The sequence below is a fragment of the Mytilus trossulus genome, chromosome 6 (genome assembly GCF_036588685.1).
Source record: "Mytilus trossulus isolate FHL-02 chromosome 6, PNRI_Mtr1.1.1.hap1, whole genome shotgun sequence".
Lineage (NCBI taxonomy): Eukaryota > Metazoa > Mollusca > Bivalvia > Mytilida > Mytilidae > Mytilus > Mytilus trossulus.
This window is the reverse complement of record NC_086378.1, coordinates 66705958-66723823: the sequence shown is the minus strand read 5'-3', so window position 1 is coordinate 66723823 and position 17866 is coordinate 66705958. Positions and strand designations below refer to the sequence as shown.

Below are 17866 nucleotides of genomic sequence, written 5' to 3'. Positions count from 1 at the left end.
AATATATCATCTGTTATTATAACTCTAACCCTTTAACTGTTTTTTCCATTTTCAGTTAAAATCATAGAAAATATATTTTTGTGTGGGAAGCGTTATAATTAATGTCATATATACCACCAAATACATCCTTTATGATAACCAATACCACTAAATACACAATTTAAAACAAATCACTGGTACTCTATATATATATCAGTCGCATGTTAAAAGGATAAAAACAAATCAATTTTACCAATCCGACGTCATTAAGAACGTTCTGAACTATACCACGGTATGTTATAGTAAGCTGTTTCCTATCATAAAATAAAGATAATCCTAATTTGTTTTTGCCTGGGTTGCAGCGTAATAGCCTTGTTATCCACACAGCTGTTTACTTTTTCTGGTTTCTTTAACTTTTATTGTCATTTTTCATTTTTTATCTAATTTCTCCCTTCATGTGTAATAAAGGAGCCAATGTCTTTAAAGTAGCTTTGTATCGTAATCTGTAATTCCAAATAGTATCTGATGACGAAAACAGTCTTAAAAAGTGTTTGTTCAGTGTGGGGACACTTTACAGTCTGTTTAAAGTTTAAGCACTCCATTTTGAAATTAAAATGATTTTATGGACTATAATCTATTTGATTGTTTTATACAGTGAAGCGCTGTCGGCTTACAGACTTAAGAAACCCAAAGTGCCAAAAGGTATGTTTACAATTGCATTTGACATTTATGGCACCGATCATTCAATTTTTGTTTGGGGACGGTTTTTGTTATCAATTAATAGTATGATTCGTAATTCCTGGAGAATTAAACATAAATGTTTAGAACTGTAAAAAAATATTTGCACGAAAAAATTCGCGCCAATGACTAACTTTTGTTGATCCTGCAAGCTTGATTTAAAACAGATTAAAAAAAATGTTGCCCCTTACCGTATAAAAGATGACTGGTATGTGTCAAATTACCAGACAAAAGAAACATTTATTTTGCTGAAATAAGAAATGCAAAGCAACATCTGTGGGGAAAATGTGGCCAATCATAATAGGGTCTGGATAATTCAGGGCGATTGCTCATATGTAAATCAGTTATATTCAATTGTCTGTTTCCATTTGTGAGTGTGCGGTGTAGTTTGCATATTCTGGAAATTCCTAATATACAAATATAAAAAATACTTAGCATATCAAATATTCAAAAATTAAACGAAAATTAAGATAAAAAAGAATACGATATGTAGTGACTTTTCAAATATTGATTTAATATTTGCATATACAGATAACGTGTTCAATCCTTGCTTACAATGATCTGGCAACTCTTTGGCTGATTTACTATCTGTTCTGGTAAATACCTCACCAACCAACATAGTTTGAGCCTTCATTTTGGTTTTTGGAAGCAAAGTTTGAACACAAGATATGTATTTTGATCGGATTGATTATACACTTATCTGTGTTTTGAATGGTTTTATCATCCTTAGAATTGAAGATTGAAAAGTCAAGGGTAGTCTCTTAGACAGATTTATTTTGAAATTTCTCGTTTACAATTAAGTGTTCGGTTCTTCTTCCAACACGAACTGTTTTACGACGAACAATTAACCTGTAATTCAAACTGTCAATACTAAGTTTATTGTGCCATTTTAACGACACGAAAGTCGAGAAGCCCTAGATTTATGAGCATCGTTACAAGGATTACGGACGAATATAGGTATTAAAGATTTGTTTGGAAATAAGAGTGACATTATTATTTTATGAAGGACATGTACATCTGATAATAACTGGATTTACTAAAAAAAATCCCATAGAACGTATTTATTGGATATGATATGGAAAATGTCAAAAATGCTTCCGTGTTATGAAAACAAATGTGAAATCTAATCGATTCATTAAATTTTGTTCCATAACAATGCATTATATACCGTATTTTTTTTATTTCAGCGGATTGTATATTCCATGGACATAAGCACAAAGAAACCTGGACAGACCCTCTACTACCTTGTAAACAGTTCAAATGTGTCAATGGACTCGTGCAAACAAATTATATAGGTTTGTTAAAACATCCTTTTCTTAGATTTGATTTTGATTTGTTGTGTTAAACCCAACTTTTAAGTACTACATTTAGGCTATTTCATTGCGGCCAGTATTTATTGGCGGAGGAAGCCGGAGTGTCAGGAAAAATCACCGACCTTTGATAGGTAAACTGACAATCCTAGTCAAGTAAGATTGGAATCGAGTGCACCCGCAAGTGCGGGGTTCGAACTGACAACCTCGTTGTTGACTGGCTAGTGATTACAGAAGTAACTACGTAGACTACCCGACAACTGAGGCCCCGTCCTTTTCAAACCAAGTTTACATTACGGGAAATGGGTAGATATTACTTAAACAACATAACAAAGCAAGATGTAAAATTTTGCTGAAACACATGTGAGTTTCAAATATAAAAAGAAGAAAATAGTTACCAAATTCTTTGCAACCGTTTTGCACCACTGCTGGTGGACGTTTCGTCCCCGAGGGTATCACCAGCCCAGTAGTCAAAACTTCGGTGTTGACATAAATATCAATAATGTGGTCATTTTTATAAATTTCCTGTTTACAAATCTTTGAATTTTTCGAAAAAACTACGGATTATCTTATCCCAGCGTAGTTTACTTTAGCCCTATTTGGCACACCTTTTTGGAATTTTGCATCCTCAATGCTTCAATTTTGTACTTGCTTGGCTTTATAAATATTTTAATATGAGCGTCACTGATAAGTCTTATGTAGACGAAACGCGCGTCTGGCGTACTAATTTATAATCATGGTACCTTTGATACTATGACATTTGTTTGCAAAAACTATTCAAACGAGAAAACTAACTGCAAGATTTGTGTACAAAATGGAGAAAAATACAAGTATGAAAGAATAAAACAAAATAACATTTGTCTTACGTAGGGTGTATATACAAAGATCCCAATAATCCAGAAATAGAAAAATGTCACATGCCAGGGGAAAGATGGAAAGAAGGATGTTCTTCCAGAACTTGTACATACTTTGAAGATTATCGTAATGGGAGGAAAGTACATTTCTATGTGGTTGATGGACAAGCATGTAAGTACTCACAAACCGAGATGGCATATAATTAAACATACATATACTAGTATGAGATAATAAATACCTTGAGTACGGTCTTTTTCATCTTTCCAATAGAATAATCATTTGCCTTTTTGTGGTAAGCACCTACGATTCATCTGGCTATTTTTTAGGAGAGGGAGGGGGAGGGTTATGTCTTAATTTTGCCCATAAATGTATTGATTAGGAATTATCGTTATGCTTAACTGAAAGGATAGATATCAAATAACTTCCATTAGAATTTTGGTTCGAGAATGTGGGTTCATCTTCTTTATAAATATTGCAGTGATGTGTTGAGTAGTGATGTTTTACTATACATTGTACATATTTCAAGGATGAAAATATTCATCTAAAACGATAAAAGAAGAAAAAAAGATCAATCTGTTCTTTGTTATTTTTCAGGGTGTTTATCGCAAGAAAAAGAATGTAAAGCACCAGAAGAAGTTTGGGAGTATGACTGTGACCAGTATAAGTGTATAGAGGAAGATCAAATTTATGTTAAAACAGCAAGGATAGAGAAAATAGGAAAAGTACCTAGTAGGTCTATAATTACTAAATAAGGTGTAACCTCAAAGTAGGGGGAATAACTAATTTCGCATGTGAAACAAAATCATCCTTAATGCATTTGTATGAATGTCACAGGCCAGTATATTATTTGTTAAGTTGTTTTTACTTATGACTTGTATAGCACGCCCACCTATAATCTTTGGTCAGGTTGTTGTCTCGACCTCAGAAATGGATTACCTGAGCTGTATTTGGCCAAACTTTTAGTAATTTTTGGTCCTCAATGGTCTTCAATTTCGTACCTTATTTGTCATTTTTAACATTTGTTTATTCCAGCGTCACTGATGAGTCTTTGGTAGACGAAGCACGCGTCTGGCGCAAATATAAAATTTCAGTCCTGGTATCTATGATGAGTTTATATTCGACCACTGGGTAGATGCCACTGCTAGTGGAGTTTTTGTTTCCCGAGGGTATCACCAGCTGAGTAGTCAGCACTTCTATGTGACATGCATTATCATTGATATGGTCATAACTATAAATTAAATTCTCCCTCGCCCTGCTCGTCCGAATTTAAAGTATTTCTACTCTAAATTCAATTAGGCTTTAAACAAAACAAACACAGAAATAGAGTTAGTTGCTCGCAGTAACATTATTATCTTCTCTTGCGATACAAATTTTATTTCACTCTATAATACAAGTTTTTTCGATACAACCAACATAATATAAATACATGTAATAAACATAGCAGCCATTAATGTGACTAACTTCGTACTATACGACCTAACTGCGAGCACCTTCGATACTAATACATTTAAATGCCAAACTTTATATAGTACCCCACCCGTAGAAACCGCCAAAACTTTTCTCGTGCTTTGTACACGTAACATCAGACTTTATAAATAGTACATACTCCTGCAGAACAAGTTCTAAAACTAGTTACACTAATTCCCATCTATATATAATAACTACAAATACCTAAAGGGAAAACCCCAATTTTAAACGAAATGAAACCTATTTAACTGTTTCTTAAACTTAGAATGTTTGAAATACTAAGGCTTTTTTACCTCAGGAAAAGATTGTCTTAGTTGTATTTGTCAAAACTGTTTGGGATTTTTGGTCCTTAATGCTCTTCACTTCATACTTTATTTGGCCTTTTAAACATATTTTTTCGAGCGTCACTGATGAGTCTTTTGTAGACGAAATGCACGTCTTGTGCAAATATAAAAAATCAGTCATGTTTTCGATGATGAGTTTATTTAACACATTCCTCAATTGATGATCACTACTGATTGGTTTACTTATTGTTCTCTATGTTTGCTTTTTAAAATGATACGTATAGCACAACACAGTGGTAGCAGTAAGTGATAGATTTATTAATTGGTATGTTAAACGTCCAATGGAAGATATTCAATCATATTTGGGTGGAGATCAAATTAACAAAGCATCTCATATGTAGAAGAAAAGAAGAAAATTCAGACTATTACTGAAAAAAAAACCAAAATATGATGGATATAAAAAGAAATATAGAATGACTACTGGGCGCCGAATGGGACTCTTGTTTTTTTGTACAAAATTCAATTTTGTCATAACAAAATAATTTTTGTCGTACAGAACTACATGTATGTGATACAGACTTCTTTTATGAGAACTTCAATCTTGTGATGACAAAATTCATTTTTGTAGACAAAATTCGATGTTGACATGACAAAATTCATTTTTGTAGACAAAACTCAGTTTTGTCATGACAAAAGTCAATTTTGTCAAAAAGGTATGCAAATATAAACTTATTTGCATTCAAAATTGACTTTTGTTACCTGATATGGAAAGTAAAACACAAAAGTCAATTGTGTGAGACAAAATTGACTTTTGTGAATTTGTCGATTTTGTGAAGACAAAATTCAATTTTGTCAATTTTGTCTCACAAAAGTCAATTTTGTCTTATAAAAGTCAATTTTGTCTCACAAAAGTCAATTTTGTCTCACAAAAGTCAATTTTGTCTCACAAAGTCAATTTTGTCTCACAAAAGTCAATTTTGTCTCACAAAAGTCAATTTTGTCTTACAAAAGTCAATTTTGTCTCACAAAAGTCAATTTTGTCTCACAAAAGTCAATTTTGTCTCACAAAAGTAAGTTTTGTCTCACAAAAGTCAATTTTGTGTAACAAAAGTCAATTTTGTGTAACAAAAGTCAATTTTGTGTAACAAAAGTCAATTTTGTGTAACAAAAGTCAATTTTGTGTAACAAAAGTCAATTTTGTGTAACAAAAGTCAATTTTGTGTAACAAAAGTCGATTTTGTATTCAAATTAGTTCTCAGAATCCAAACTAAACTAATTTGCATACAAAATTGACTTTTGTCGCCCAATTTTCAAATTAGGTAACAAAAGTCAAGTCTGTGTAACAAATATGAATTTTGTCATGATGAAAGTGACTTTTGTCCACTGAAAGATAATTTTGTATGACAAAATTTTAAATTTGTAGTTTGTTACAAACTTTGTTAAATTGAACTCATTTTTGTTGAACAAAAGTCACTTTTGTCCGTACAAAAATGAATTTCGAGTACAAAACCACAAGAGTCCCATTCGGCGCCCCGTAATGACATCCTACGGACCCCTTTTGAGAGTTATTGCAAGGGTTGTTTTTAACATAATATACAGAAAAGACTGTCCTAGGATTAAGGGTTCACATTCCGACGGGAATCTGGCTTCGTATTTATACACCCAGGAAAGACTAACCGATCAAGGTGGGTATGGCATTAAATGCAAAACAAAAAAAACAAAGCAAAAACAAAAACTAGTGACCACCTTATTACACTGACACTTGTTTCTGCAAAACAAAACACGAAACTATACTTATATATCTTTACATATGTTTTCCAGATTGTGAATGTTGCAAATTCAATGATAAATGTTACAAGAATGGCGCCTCATGGCCTGGTGGTAATTGTACAGAACATTACTGTGATCTAGTTCCTGGAGATAATGGAGAAACACTGACCGCTATCACCTCTGTACCAGGTATAACACCAAGTCATCATTTTAATGTTATATTTTTAAAATGGTCTATTCTCATTCAAGAACAAAGTAAACTTTACAGAAAGTTGAAGAAGATGTTACTATAAAACATCATTCAAAATAAACAAATGATAATGTTATATATATGCATTACATAAATGTAAACCTTGTGCTCTTGAACGCAAGAGAGGTGTTAAACTAGTTCATAACAGTTTCAAGAAAGCCCACAACAATAAACAACGAAACACACCCCTATTAACCAACATAGACACATGTACCATAAGTCTTGTTTATTATGCATCCAAAGTATATCTTTTATTTAGCCAAATTAGTTTTGGCTTTTCAAACTTCAAATCTCAAGCGTACAAGATGTTCAGAACCAAAGTTTGAAATGCACGTTTGTTATTTAGTCAATGTTATATAATTCCAGGATGTACCTTTCAAGGGAAGTGTTATAAGTTTGAGGAGACAGTCGTTCATAATTGTTTTATTCTTGAATGTACAACCACAGACAGGTTAAACGTGAAATGGGAGACTATTAAACAAGGTATGTCAATGTCTACGATTCTAGTATTAAAAGATAAATCCATAGCCACAATAATAGAATAAAAAGTTAGGTCCTCCACCATCATGCAGAAAAACTCAATCGAAAATGCTGCTTGGACATTTTGTTAAAAATCTTATCGACCAAAACAACTCAAATTATATAACTGTAAATTACAAATCGTAAGCATGTATTAATTATAGTTTCATGTAGTTCGACCTCTTAGCAGCTCGTTGGCTGCGTACTTTTTGCAAATTATCACACTTTTATATCATTTGTCGGAAATAACACCATTTTGCAAACTACAACATGCATATAATTCACAAATAATATCTAATATATATAGAAATGATTCTAACGAAGATTTTCTAATGTTACATAATCTTTGGATAATATATATATAATACCACACAACTTTACTCTTACAGCATGTCCCGTTGGTAATAGATGTATCAATATGTATGATACCTGGAGAAATGAATCTAACTGTATGGAATATTATTGTAATGGCAATGCTACTACAATATCTAAACAATATGGTAAGTTAGCTGATTTTATCTGTATAGTTGTTCCAATAAAGAGAATATGTTTTATAGATACAATTCTTTAACGGAGAACTATGATTTAAACACAATTGAAAACAAGCCAGTACGTTTGTTCAGAATTAGAATACAATTAGAGTATACCATATTCTATCTCATCTATCTCACATTGTACATATTTACTGGATGGTGCAAAAACTAAAAATAGATACCATATCAACATGATAAATGTTCAAGTTTTTTGTTAAAGCAGCACATAGAGTTAGATTTAAAATGCCTTTACTGTACGTAGCGTCGAGATTTAACTCCACAAAAATATACCAAATAATGCATTGAAAACTTACACGAACTTTACATTTTCAATGTTCATCATAATAATTGTCTGAATAAACTCATCACAGATATCAGGGAAAAAAAATGATATCTACGCCAGACGCGCGTTTCGTCTTCACAAGACTCATCGGTGACGCTCGAATCACAAGCACACCATAGGAAATGCAAATAACAAGAAAAGAACATGATTTCTCTCTTATAATAAGCACTTTGTGAATTCGAAATCCTGCACAGAATATGTAGCTGCTGGTCTTCCAACATAAGTTGCCTGATGATATGTTTGGATTGACACACCGTTGGCCTCTATCGGAAAAAAGAGGTCAAAGATGCCAAAGAGACATTCGAACTCATAAGTCGAAAATAAACTGACAACGAAATTGGAAAACGTAGACCAACATACAAACAACAGTACACATAACACAGCATAAAAAACTAAAAACGCCTGCTAAAAGATTTTCAAGAATTACATGTTGTAACCGATTCGATTCGACTCGAACAGACAAATCTAAATAAGATTTATTATTCTACATGTATATCTCTTGTTAGGTTGCATAGTTGGTGGCAACAAATGTGTACCTTATGGAGGTTACTACTGTGATGACCAGTGTTACTACAGACAATGTTACCAAGGGGGTAATCAAGAAGTAAGAGAAGTTGTACGAGGCGGTAAGTCTTCGTAAGATATTTAAAATCCATCACGATACAAATGACATCTCAGATTATTCTAACAAAATATATTGTCCTCACCATGCCTAAATAAATCTAGTATTCTAACAATCTTGTTTATATTGCATTTGTCATTTTGGAAATAGAATTGAATTTATCAGTTCTTAGTTCAGGTTTGAATATTCACCATATACTATACTAATAAAATGGTGTTGTGTGCTGGTGATACACAGGACGATTATGAGGTCAAAGAAATTATTATATTGTACCAGATTGCTGACTTTAAAATGCATTTTTAAGGTTTAAAAATGGAATTTTGATTCATTGAGATTTCCTATATATATATTTTCAAAAAAGTAGTAAACGTTTTTTTTAGTTCTAAATTAATTTTTAAATTTTAGGCTGTAAAGGACTTACTGGGAAATGTTATGTCTATGGAGAGATAGGTTTTTCAAAAGAAACAAATGGAGAAATCTTTGAAAATTGTACTTGCGTACAGAGAGGAAGAACAGGATCTGTAGCAGTATGTTCAGGTTCCGGTTCATCTGGTAACCAGACGTATTATTTAGAAGACTCGGGCACCGGACACACCTATGTTAGAAAAGATATGAACACGGATAATTCTAATTATGCAAATTCGGAAGAGACTGACATGTATAGTACTACACCGTATTACGATATGACGGGTAGCAAACTTGATTATGAAAACGAGAATGACAGAGCTTTTACAAATTACCAAGATACAAAGTCTCCACCGGAACATGGAGATCTGCATGAACCATACCACATTCCTGTCTTACAATTGGATGATGGAGCTTCACCAGACAAAGGCTCAGTCCAAACTGGGAACCAGGAATATTCTGACAAAAATGTTCAGAATGTACATATTCTAGGTGTAAATGACATACCTCATTATGACCAAGATAACGGACTGTTTACTGGTTTTGACGGAACAGGAGGATACGACGAAGGTAACGAATCCTTTAGAACTAAAGAAATAGAAAATGGCGGAGCGTATGGAGATCCTGGAATACTTGGAGAAAACACTGGGAAAAGTTCTGGTACAGAGGTTGATACTTATGATGGATCGAATATATGAGAACAGAATATCAAAAATAAATTTTAAGAGAATCAGTTGATAATTATTTCTTTAGTCTGATGTTTATATTCTCCTATGAATACGTGCAATTTGTTTATCCTGTAAGAAATATCAATGTATTCACATGTTTTTATAGTTTCGTTTCGTGTAAAGGAAGTGAGATTTAAGGCATTTTTACCTTCGATGGATATGGCTATTATTTTTATGTCCATTTTTGTCATATAGCTCTAGAAGTGTTTCGGTATATGTATAAATCCTAGGTTTTCAAATATTCTGTTTTGGTCGATCCTGATGAAAGTAAATCCAGTTTCGGGCGCATTAAAGCTATTTTAAAAGTGTGTTATCATATTTTCTAGTCCGTTTCTTTCAGAAACAACTAATGCCAGTTAAATGTAAGCGATCACGTTTTTGTCACGTGGAAATATTATGTTTTAGCATTAAACAATTTGATGTTGCCTGGACTTAAACATTGAACTATTGGAATATCGCTATATATGTGGTAGATTGCGTTTTATGCGTTTTATGCGTCATAATTTGATTTATCATTAGTTGGTTTTTTTTACATTTCCACCAAATAGTTTTTTTTTTTACATAATGAACACTTTTATGTACTCCTCTATCTTCCCAAATTCTCTCAAAGTTAATCGTATGTATTTTTAGATGTGGACTTTCAGATATTTTATACTCGAGCATCAATATAGAGACATTAATTATCAGAATGCGCATCTAGTAAAATTTATATCGTTAATTATATTGTACGAAATAAAATAACAATATAAAAAAACCCCACCCACATGCGACTGTACAGTTTGGAAATCTCTACGTTCAAAGATAATTTATCATGATGTATACGTACTGTATTTGTAATAAGTTACTTGTTTTATAAAATTCTCAAGATGCCGTAATATATGTACCACATTCTAACCAAATTATATCAGTACAACAGAAAATAACCATAGCTACACGCTTCAAGTATTAGTTTTGTCTCTTTAAAATCATACTAGCTTGCAAACTAGTAATGCTTTTTATTACTGAAACGGTCATCTTGAACTGAACAACATTTAAAGCCTAAATTATCGGCTGCTACAATTTCATCTATAAATAATTCACATAATAATGTCAGGAACAGTGCAAAAATAAAATCATGACATTCAGGATCTGTGTACCGACTTATTCATTTAGAAAAACAGTTAAGACAATACTGTACTTATTGTTAAAGCCAATCGCGATTAATATCAATCGGGAACTAATGATTCCTTAACAGTTTATTTGGATACGTTTATCATTTACACACAGAGGTTCAAATGGCAATGCTTATATTACTGTCTGTTAATAACACTGTGTTCATACCAATTGTGTGTTAAAAATCACCTTTTAAAACAAATTTCATTGATTGCTTGCATCTCATAAATTGAATTTCACTTCAAATTAAAGGTACGATCGAAACTAGAAGTTCTGCTTCATATGTTAGTCATTCCCACGGTATTGACAAAAACTTTAAACTAGAATTAATGACAAACGTGACGATTTTAACTTTTCAATTGTCAAATTTACATTTCACTGTCCCCTCGTATGACGTTTGCATCCTGCAATCAATACGTTACGCTTCTGCATGTTAATACTATACAGACTTCGATGAACGGAGAATGCCTCTTACGCAAAAACTGCTCCAACATTGTTAATGAGGAAGAATGAATGCAATAGACACTTCGTTCTTTTTATGTAACGATCACGAATTCGTTGAGAACTAGCGACTTATGTGTATATCGCCGTCTAGTTTTTACTTACTCTTTGACTTTGAAAAGAAGCGAAAAAAAAAAATTGGCCATAACACTTTACACTGAATGTAATTTAGAGTTATATTCGGAGACAAAATCAAATATAAATATGTGTAGACTTATCAAAAATAAAAAATGTGGAATTGAAAAAAAGGAAAAAATAAATTACAAAAAAGTACGAACTCCGAGGACAATTTCGAACGGAAAGTCCGAAAAAGAAACAGCATGTTAGTTGAGAAAATTGTAATTACAATTTGAATCATGCGTGCTAGTTACACAGGAATAGTTAATGCAGTCAATACTGAACTAATATATTTATATGTTTTCCGTCCTTGGTAAAAAAAATAAAAAAAATCGGAGATTATGCATTTTCTTCATCCAACTTGAAAGATACCCATGTCGTCGACTTGATATCTTATTGTTCTGCTTAACTATGTACTAGATAAATTGAAAACTTATGCAAATGGTATTTTTGAAATAAAACACTTCGTAATTGAGAAGAAAATTGTATTTTTGTTTGTTTCTATTAATTTTTAATTTTTTTGTCACTATAGTAAACATTACAGTTCACATTTGTCGCCTTCTCTAACAAAGAGCTTCGATTCTTTTGTTCTTTTTCAACTGGGTTTCCGACTGAATGATAATTTTGACAAAATATATACGATTGGGCCCAGAGTAAGGTCTAAGAATACTAATACAACTGTATAAATAAATCAGGAACATATCTGTTTATCATCTTAGCATTCCATACGAATCTTTACACAACATGATATATGTACTTCAGTTCCTATTTTAATTAATGATTTATCACAGAAATTCGTGTTAGTCCGTTTGTTTTATAAAACAATCTTCAGTTATATCGTAAAAACAGCAATTACATTTTGTTTATCATGTTGACAGAAGAATAAATTGAGTATTAGAAATCTATTAAAAACTTTGAAAAACCCTCTCTGTATGAGATTAGAGTTGTTTAACCTTTTAATTACTTCCTAGTTTAATTATTTATGATCTTATTACGTAATATGTCAATAGACTTTCGATGTTTATTCAATAAATGACTGTAATTTTTTTTCTGATAATGCAGAGATTTAAACAAAGTGTGGTGAACACCCCAGCTTATTTAAAAGTGTGCACCACATTTTTGATGTTTTGATGTAAATGATAGATTTTATATTTTACTAATTAGACTTTGAATAAAGGCAACAGTAGTATACCGCTGCTCGAAAGTCATAAATCGATTGAGAGAAAACCAATTTTGGTAACAAACTTAAACCGAGAGAAACTCATCAACTATAAGAGGAAAACAACGAAAAAACAGAAACATTGAAGTGCAACTAAAAACAAACGATAACTCGACACACACAGAAACGAACTATAAGATAAATAAAGGCAAAAGTAGTATACCGCTGTTCAAAATTCATAAATCGATTGAGAAAAAATCAAATCCGGGTTACGAACTAAAACTGAGGGAACTACCACTTTCCTGACTTGGTACATGCCACTTTACGAAAATATGTTGGTTTGAACCTGGCTTTATGGTTTTATACTATCCATTTCGCTAAACGTATCCATTGAATCTTCTCAGCCCCCAAACGTTATCAGCCTTCATTAGTACCTGTTGTGGCAAAATTTTGTAAGAAAAACCCGTATTAAAAAAGTAAAAGAAAATAAGACACGAACACCCTTGTTATTAAATTACAAATGTAAGGTTTTATCAAAAGTGATTTATGCAAAATATTTACAAAAAAATTACAACATTTTATTTAAGTAAACGATTTTGAACGAGTGGCAAAATCGACGTTTTATAAGATAACAATTGTAATGTTTCCTTATATTGCAATGTAGTTAAGTATTTATTCCACGTGGTTAATTCGAATGATTGAGGAATAACCACAATTTAAGCTTGTTCCAAACGTTCTCAAGTTCTTTTTCGTTGACATTCGGCCATGCAATAAAGGCAAGGTCCTTCCACAAAACAGCTAATTCGTGTGGAATTTCCTCCGTATTTATTCCTTTGGTTATGACGATAATCTTTTGTAAATTCTGTGAGAAGTGATGATATTTTGCCCGCTCAACTGCGTATTGTCCCCATATATCATTCTTAAAGGAAGACGTCACAAGAAATATAATATGTCTGCTTTGTTCAATGCACTCAGCGAATGTGTCAGCTATAGGCCTCCCTACTGGGAAATCTCTATGTTCTATGCACATTTTCAATCCCCATTTTCTCTCTAACTCAGGCATCAGTATATACTTAATCCATGACAGATCACTTTCAGAATAATACACGAAAACATCATACTTGAACTTTACATCGATACCTTTTTCTAATGTGTGTCTAAAACGTTTGTAGAGATAAAATGAAATTCGCCATCTAAAACTGTATAAAAGTGTAAAAGGAAAAAACATTGCAATAAATGTAACAATTAGAGCTATCCCTGCTTTAAGCCACATACCGTTGTTACATCCAGCAAAAAGTTCATTAAAATGTGAAGCAGCAGTACTTGTGTTAGTTAGTGATGAATTGTGTAAAAGGCATTTGTAACCATTGTTGTCGAATATGAAATTGGTTTTCTTCATTTTATGAAGCCAGCGGATGAAGTCGTAGTTTGTACAATCGCAAACAAATGCGTTGTAGTCTAAATGGAGCTTAAACACTCCATGTTTTGCATACAAAACATCGAACAATTCTTGAAATGTACTATTGATATTGGTTAGAAGGTTATTTCTCAAATCGAGTTCTTTGAGATTTGGTATCCTTGTAATAGCAAGTGGAACGGCTCTGAAAAGATTGTTTGACAAATTCAAGATTGTCAGTCTAGTCATATTTTCAAATATGTCAGAAGGCAATTTCCACAAAAAGTTATCTGAAATATCTAATTTTTCAGTTCCTGATACAAACGTAAAAATGTTTTTCTGATTTTTGATTGTAATATACAAACGTGTGCTCCTCATTACAAGTATTTCAAGTTTAAATAACGGATACAGTTGTATTTTATCGAAAACTACTCTTGAATCGACTCCCGTTACATCAAGATACTCTATTACAGAACCGTTTGATGCGGTTGCCTGATCGACGGTTACACAGAAAGACACATCAAATCGATATATACTCGCATTCGGTGGTATTTTCCACAAGACTGGTTGCCCGCTGTGTAAAACATGGCTCATATGCACTACTTTTATTGAAGAGGGTAATGTTATAACTCGTTCTTCGGTGATATTAGTCAGATTGTTCACTGCAATAGGTGGATAATTGATAAAACTCAAAGGTATATACGAGTACTCGAATTTTGTAAGGTTTTGAGCACTATTGAAAAACTGTTTGATATTTTCAAGCCGATGTGCATGAAATAATGAAAATCGGTTCTCAGATAGTGAAATATTCAGAAGACATTCAGGTCGATTGAATGTAAGAAGTGAACCATTTTCAAAATCTACTATGTTGTTTTTAGAAATATCAAGAACTTCTACACAAATTGTTTGTATATACCTTACCAACTCCTTCGTAATATTTACTTCAAAGCTATATGCACTGTGGTTTGTAATCGATTCATCATTTACATGATGAAAGTTTATCATTTCCATGGAACTATTTGCTAAAGGTTTTAGAAACTGGAAAGCCTGTATTGGATGCACGTAAGTATCCGACAAATCTAACACTTTGAGATTTGGAAAAGGTTTTAGGGTGTCCGGCTCTACTTTAACAAACTGTTGACATCTATTCATATGCAAATATTCAATACTCCAGTTAAAATTTATGAATGTTGAATAATTCAATACCTCTACTTTACAATTATCGAATTCCAATACCTTAAGTTTACCCATCTTCTTGAACCCTTCTCCAAATACAGGTATTGGTCCAAGATCAATAGCAAGGGTTTCTAAGTTTACAAGTACTCCAAGTGCTTTGTCTGGATAATTGGTCAGCAGTTTTGCATTATTTGAAAAGTTCATGTTCCTTCTGATATCAAGCACTGATATATTAGCTATAAAGCTAAACAAGATCGGTGTATATGCTAGAAAGTCCAGATTGTTACGAGACATCTTAAGTGTAATCAATGATGTCAATCCTATAAAAGCTTTAGATTCCAAGCTTTCTAATGAATTGTTGTTAATTGTCAGTTCAATTAATTGTTTTAAATTACTGAAAGCATCATTTTCAATCTTCCGTATTTTGTTATTGTCAAGAATTAGAATGTTGATATCGTGAGATAGATTCTTCGGTACTTGTGTCAGGTTCTCATATGAACAATTTGTAACGTTAGATCCATAAGAATTTGTGTGCATTGTGCATTGGTTCTTAGTTGCAATTATAAAAATCAAACAAACATTTGAAACAAATAGCAAAATACTTCTTTTGTACATTACGTAACTGTGATTATAAAGTCTTCAATATCAGTAAAAAAATAATTTGTAACGTTCCAATGAAAAATAATGAAAATTTTTAACACATTTCTTTATATTTTATAGTACCTGTCTTAAACGATAACGATGTTTGCATTAACTAGATTTATAATACCCCTTATGTGCATTAAAATTGTTCATATAAAGGAAAATCAAACAGTGCACACAGTTTTCAAGGCCAACTACTAGTACTATCATACCGTTTCGATGAAATCATTAGGTTATTCTAGGTTATTAGTATTTGGGAATAACGAATCTATACAATTATTTCCCTATGTGAGATCTAGGGTAAGCAGTAGTCTTAATACTTTTTGAGGCGATTATACTCATACCTTTCCCCTTTGCCACATTTTCTAATAAAAACAAAATTGATATAAGTGATAGAGAAACTGTAATATTCAGTTTGAGAGATTTATTAAAATGACGACTTTACCATCTTCCTATTGAACTTGACTGTAGTATCATGTACATATATCAAATTCTTTTTTTTTTAATATTTTGAATTGATAAACGAAAGGAAAACAGTGTGAACATATCGCGTTTATTTTTATTCAAAATAAACGCTTTATTAATTGTTGTTTAATGAAGGTTCCGCGGCAAATATTCCATGTATGTTTGGAACAATAACTATATTTTGCAGATGCTGCACAGTTGATGGACTTGAGGGAAGGGTGGATAATTTGGGCTGATACTAAACAACAGAGTTGTATGGTCGAAGCAGACAATTTGCATCGCAAAAGGTTACATCTAAACTTTTTATTAGAACAGTCCCCTAGCTTGCCACTATAAAGCATACAAGGCAATAAATACAAGGCCATAAATTCAACTGTTCTTCCACTATGATGTAGCTGTGTATCAAAATATAATGGAAAACCACATTGACACCACATGTAACAGTTCCTATATGGTTTTTCATGTAACATCAGTCAACCATTAACAGACACGATAAAACAATCGAAACAAAAATGTAAAAAGGGTGAAATGTAAAATCAGTCAATGATATAGCGACTAAAATAACACAAAAGACATTTGAAGGTCCACATAGTCTTAAACAAAATCCAGTGTCCATAATAATGAAACCAGAGAAAAATGATGTATAAAACTTTATCAGTGAAATATACGAAAGCAATTTTTTCGTTTTTTCTAAATCTAACCCTATGGATGAAATAACTGAATTAAATTTTATGGTTGTGAAAAAAGCAAACTGACTTCCAAGTTTACATCACTGAATTCAACTGTCTAGAATTCCTTGAAAATGAGTATTTCACGTTACATTTTATAACTATTAAACATTAATACCTACATGAACACAAATGATAAATTGGCAGTTCAAAAGCACAGACAATTAGGATATAACTGTATTGTATTTTTAGCTACGGGTACGGGTATTTGCGACCATCAAATCCCCAATTGATGCCGTCGGAGCTTAAAATACAATATTGTTATCTCCATTCTACTGAAACTGACAGAAAACAACGTTAAAACATGTATCTAAAATCTGTCAAATGCCGTCTGCGCTTGCGCGTACGTCCCATAACATCAATTATCAATTGATGCCATGTAAGAAAGTGACGTTATCCAATCAAAATGAACGTTACAAACGTTGTTGCATTAGAATGTACTTTGTTTTACTGTAATGTGTGCATTTACTGTATATATAAAGTTTAGTATAAAAAATTTCGCTTCATATTGGACATTTATAGGGCAATCTTGAACTCTGATCCTTCTGAGAAAGTAGGTTTGTAGATAATCAAATACTATAGATAAAAACTGAACATGAAATGTACGAAGATTTATTAAAAAATATTTGAATTGTTTTCTTCTTCTTAACTATTACTATTTTTGTAAAGATGGCGTATCAAAACGAACTTGTTTGCAATTTATGCAATCTATAAATTAATTAATATC

The 17866-nt window shown here is 32.2% G+C and overlaps 2 protein-coding genes across 3 annotated transcripts; one reads left to right on the top strand and one right to left on the bottom strand.

The window, feature by feature from the left end:
• The first annotated feature begins 534 nt into the window (after positions 1–534).
• On the top strand, positions 535–9799 carry LOC134723679 (uncharacterized). Of its 2 annotated transcripts, XM_063587237.1 has the most exons (9): positions 535–681; positions 1905–2012; positions 2898–3053; positions 3477–3611; positions 6455–6592; positions 7020–7136; positions 7562–7672; positions 8555–8674; positions 9076–9799. In XM_063587237.1, exons 1-9 carry the CDS (start codon positions 594–596, stop codon positions 9771–9773), a joined length of 1671 nt encoding a protein of 556 aa, XP_063443307.1. In that variant the 5' UTR covers positions 535–593; the 3' UTR covers positions 9774–9799. The 2 variants fall into 2 exon arrangements, with proteins under 2 accessions (XP_063443307.1, XP_063443308.1); XM_063587238.1 differs by lacking the exons at positions 535–681; positions 1905–2012 and adding an exon at positions 2219–2333.
• Positions 9800–13417: 3618 nt separating this feature from the next.
• On the bottom strand, positions 13418–15919 carry LOC134723678 (toll-like receptor 3). The gene has a single exon (XM_063587236.1). The coding sequence runs from the start codon at positions 15917–15919 to the stop codon at positions 13418–13420; it is 2502 nt and encodes an 833-aa protein (XP_063443306.1).
• Positions 15920–17866: the final 1947 nt, after the last annotated feature.

What these genes read in the sequence shown, in the direction of transcription:
- LOC134723678 (XM_063587236.1), bottom strand. Translation starts at nt 15,919, where the DNA reads ATGTACAAAAGAAGTATTTTGCTATTTGTTTCAAATGTTTGTTTGATT.
- LOC134723679 (XM_063587237.1), top strand. Translation starts at nt 594, where the DNA reads ATGATTTTATGGACTATAATCTATTTGATTGTTTTATACAGTGAAGCG. An exon ending in GAAACCCAAAGTGCCAAAAG is followed by an intron (nt 682 to 1,904) that starts GTATGTTTACAA and finishes TTTTTATTTCAG; the next exon opens with CGGATTGTATATTCCATGGA. An exon ending in CGTGCAAACAAATTATATAG is followed by an intron (nt 2,013 to 2,897) that starts GTTTGTTAAAAC and finishes TGTCTTACGTAG; the next exon opens with GGTGTATATACAAAGATCCC.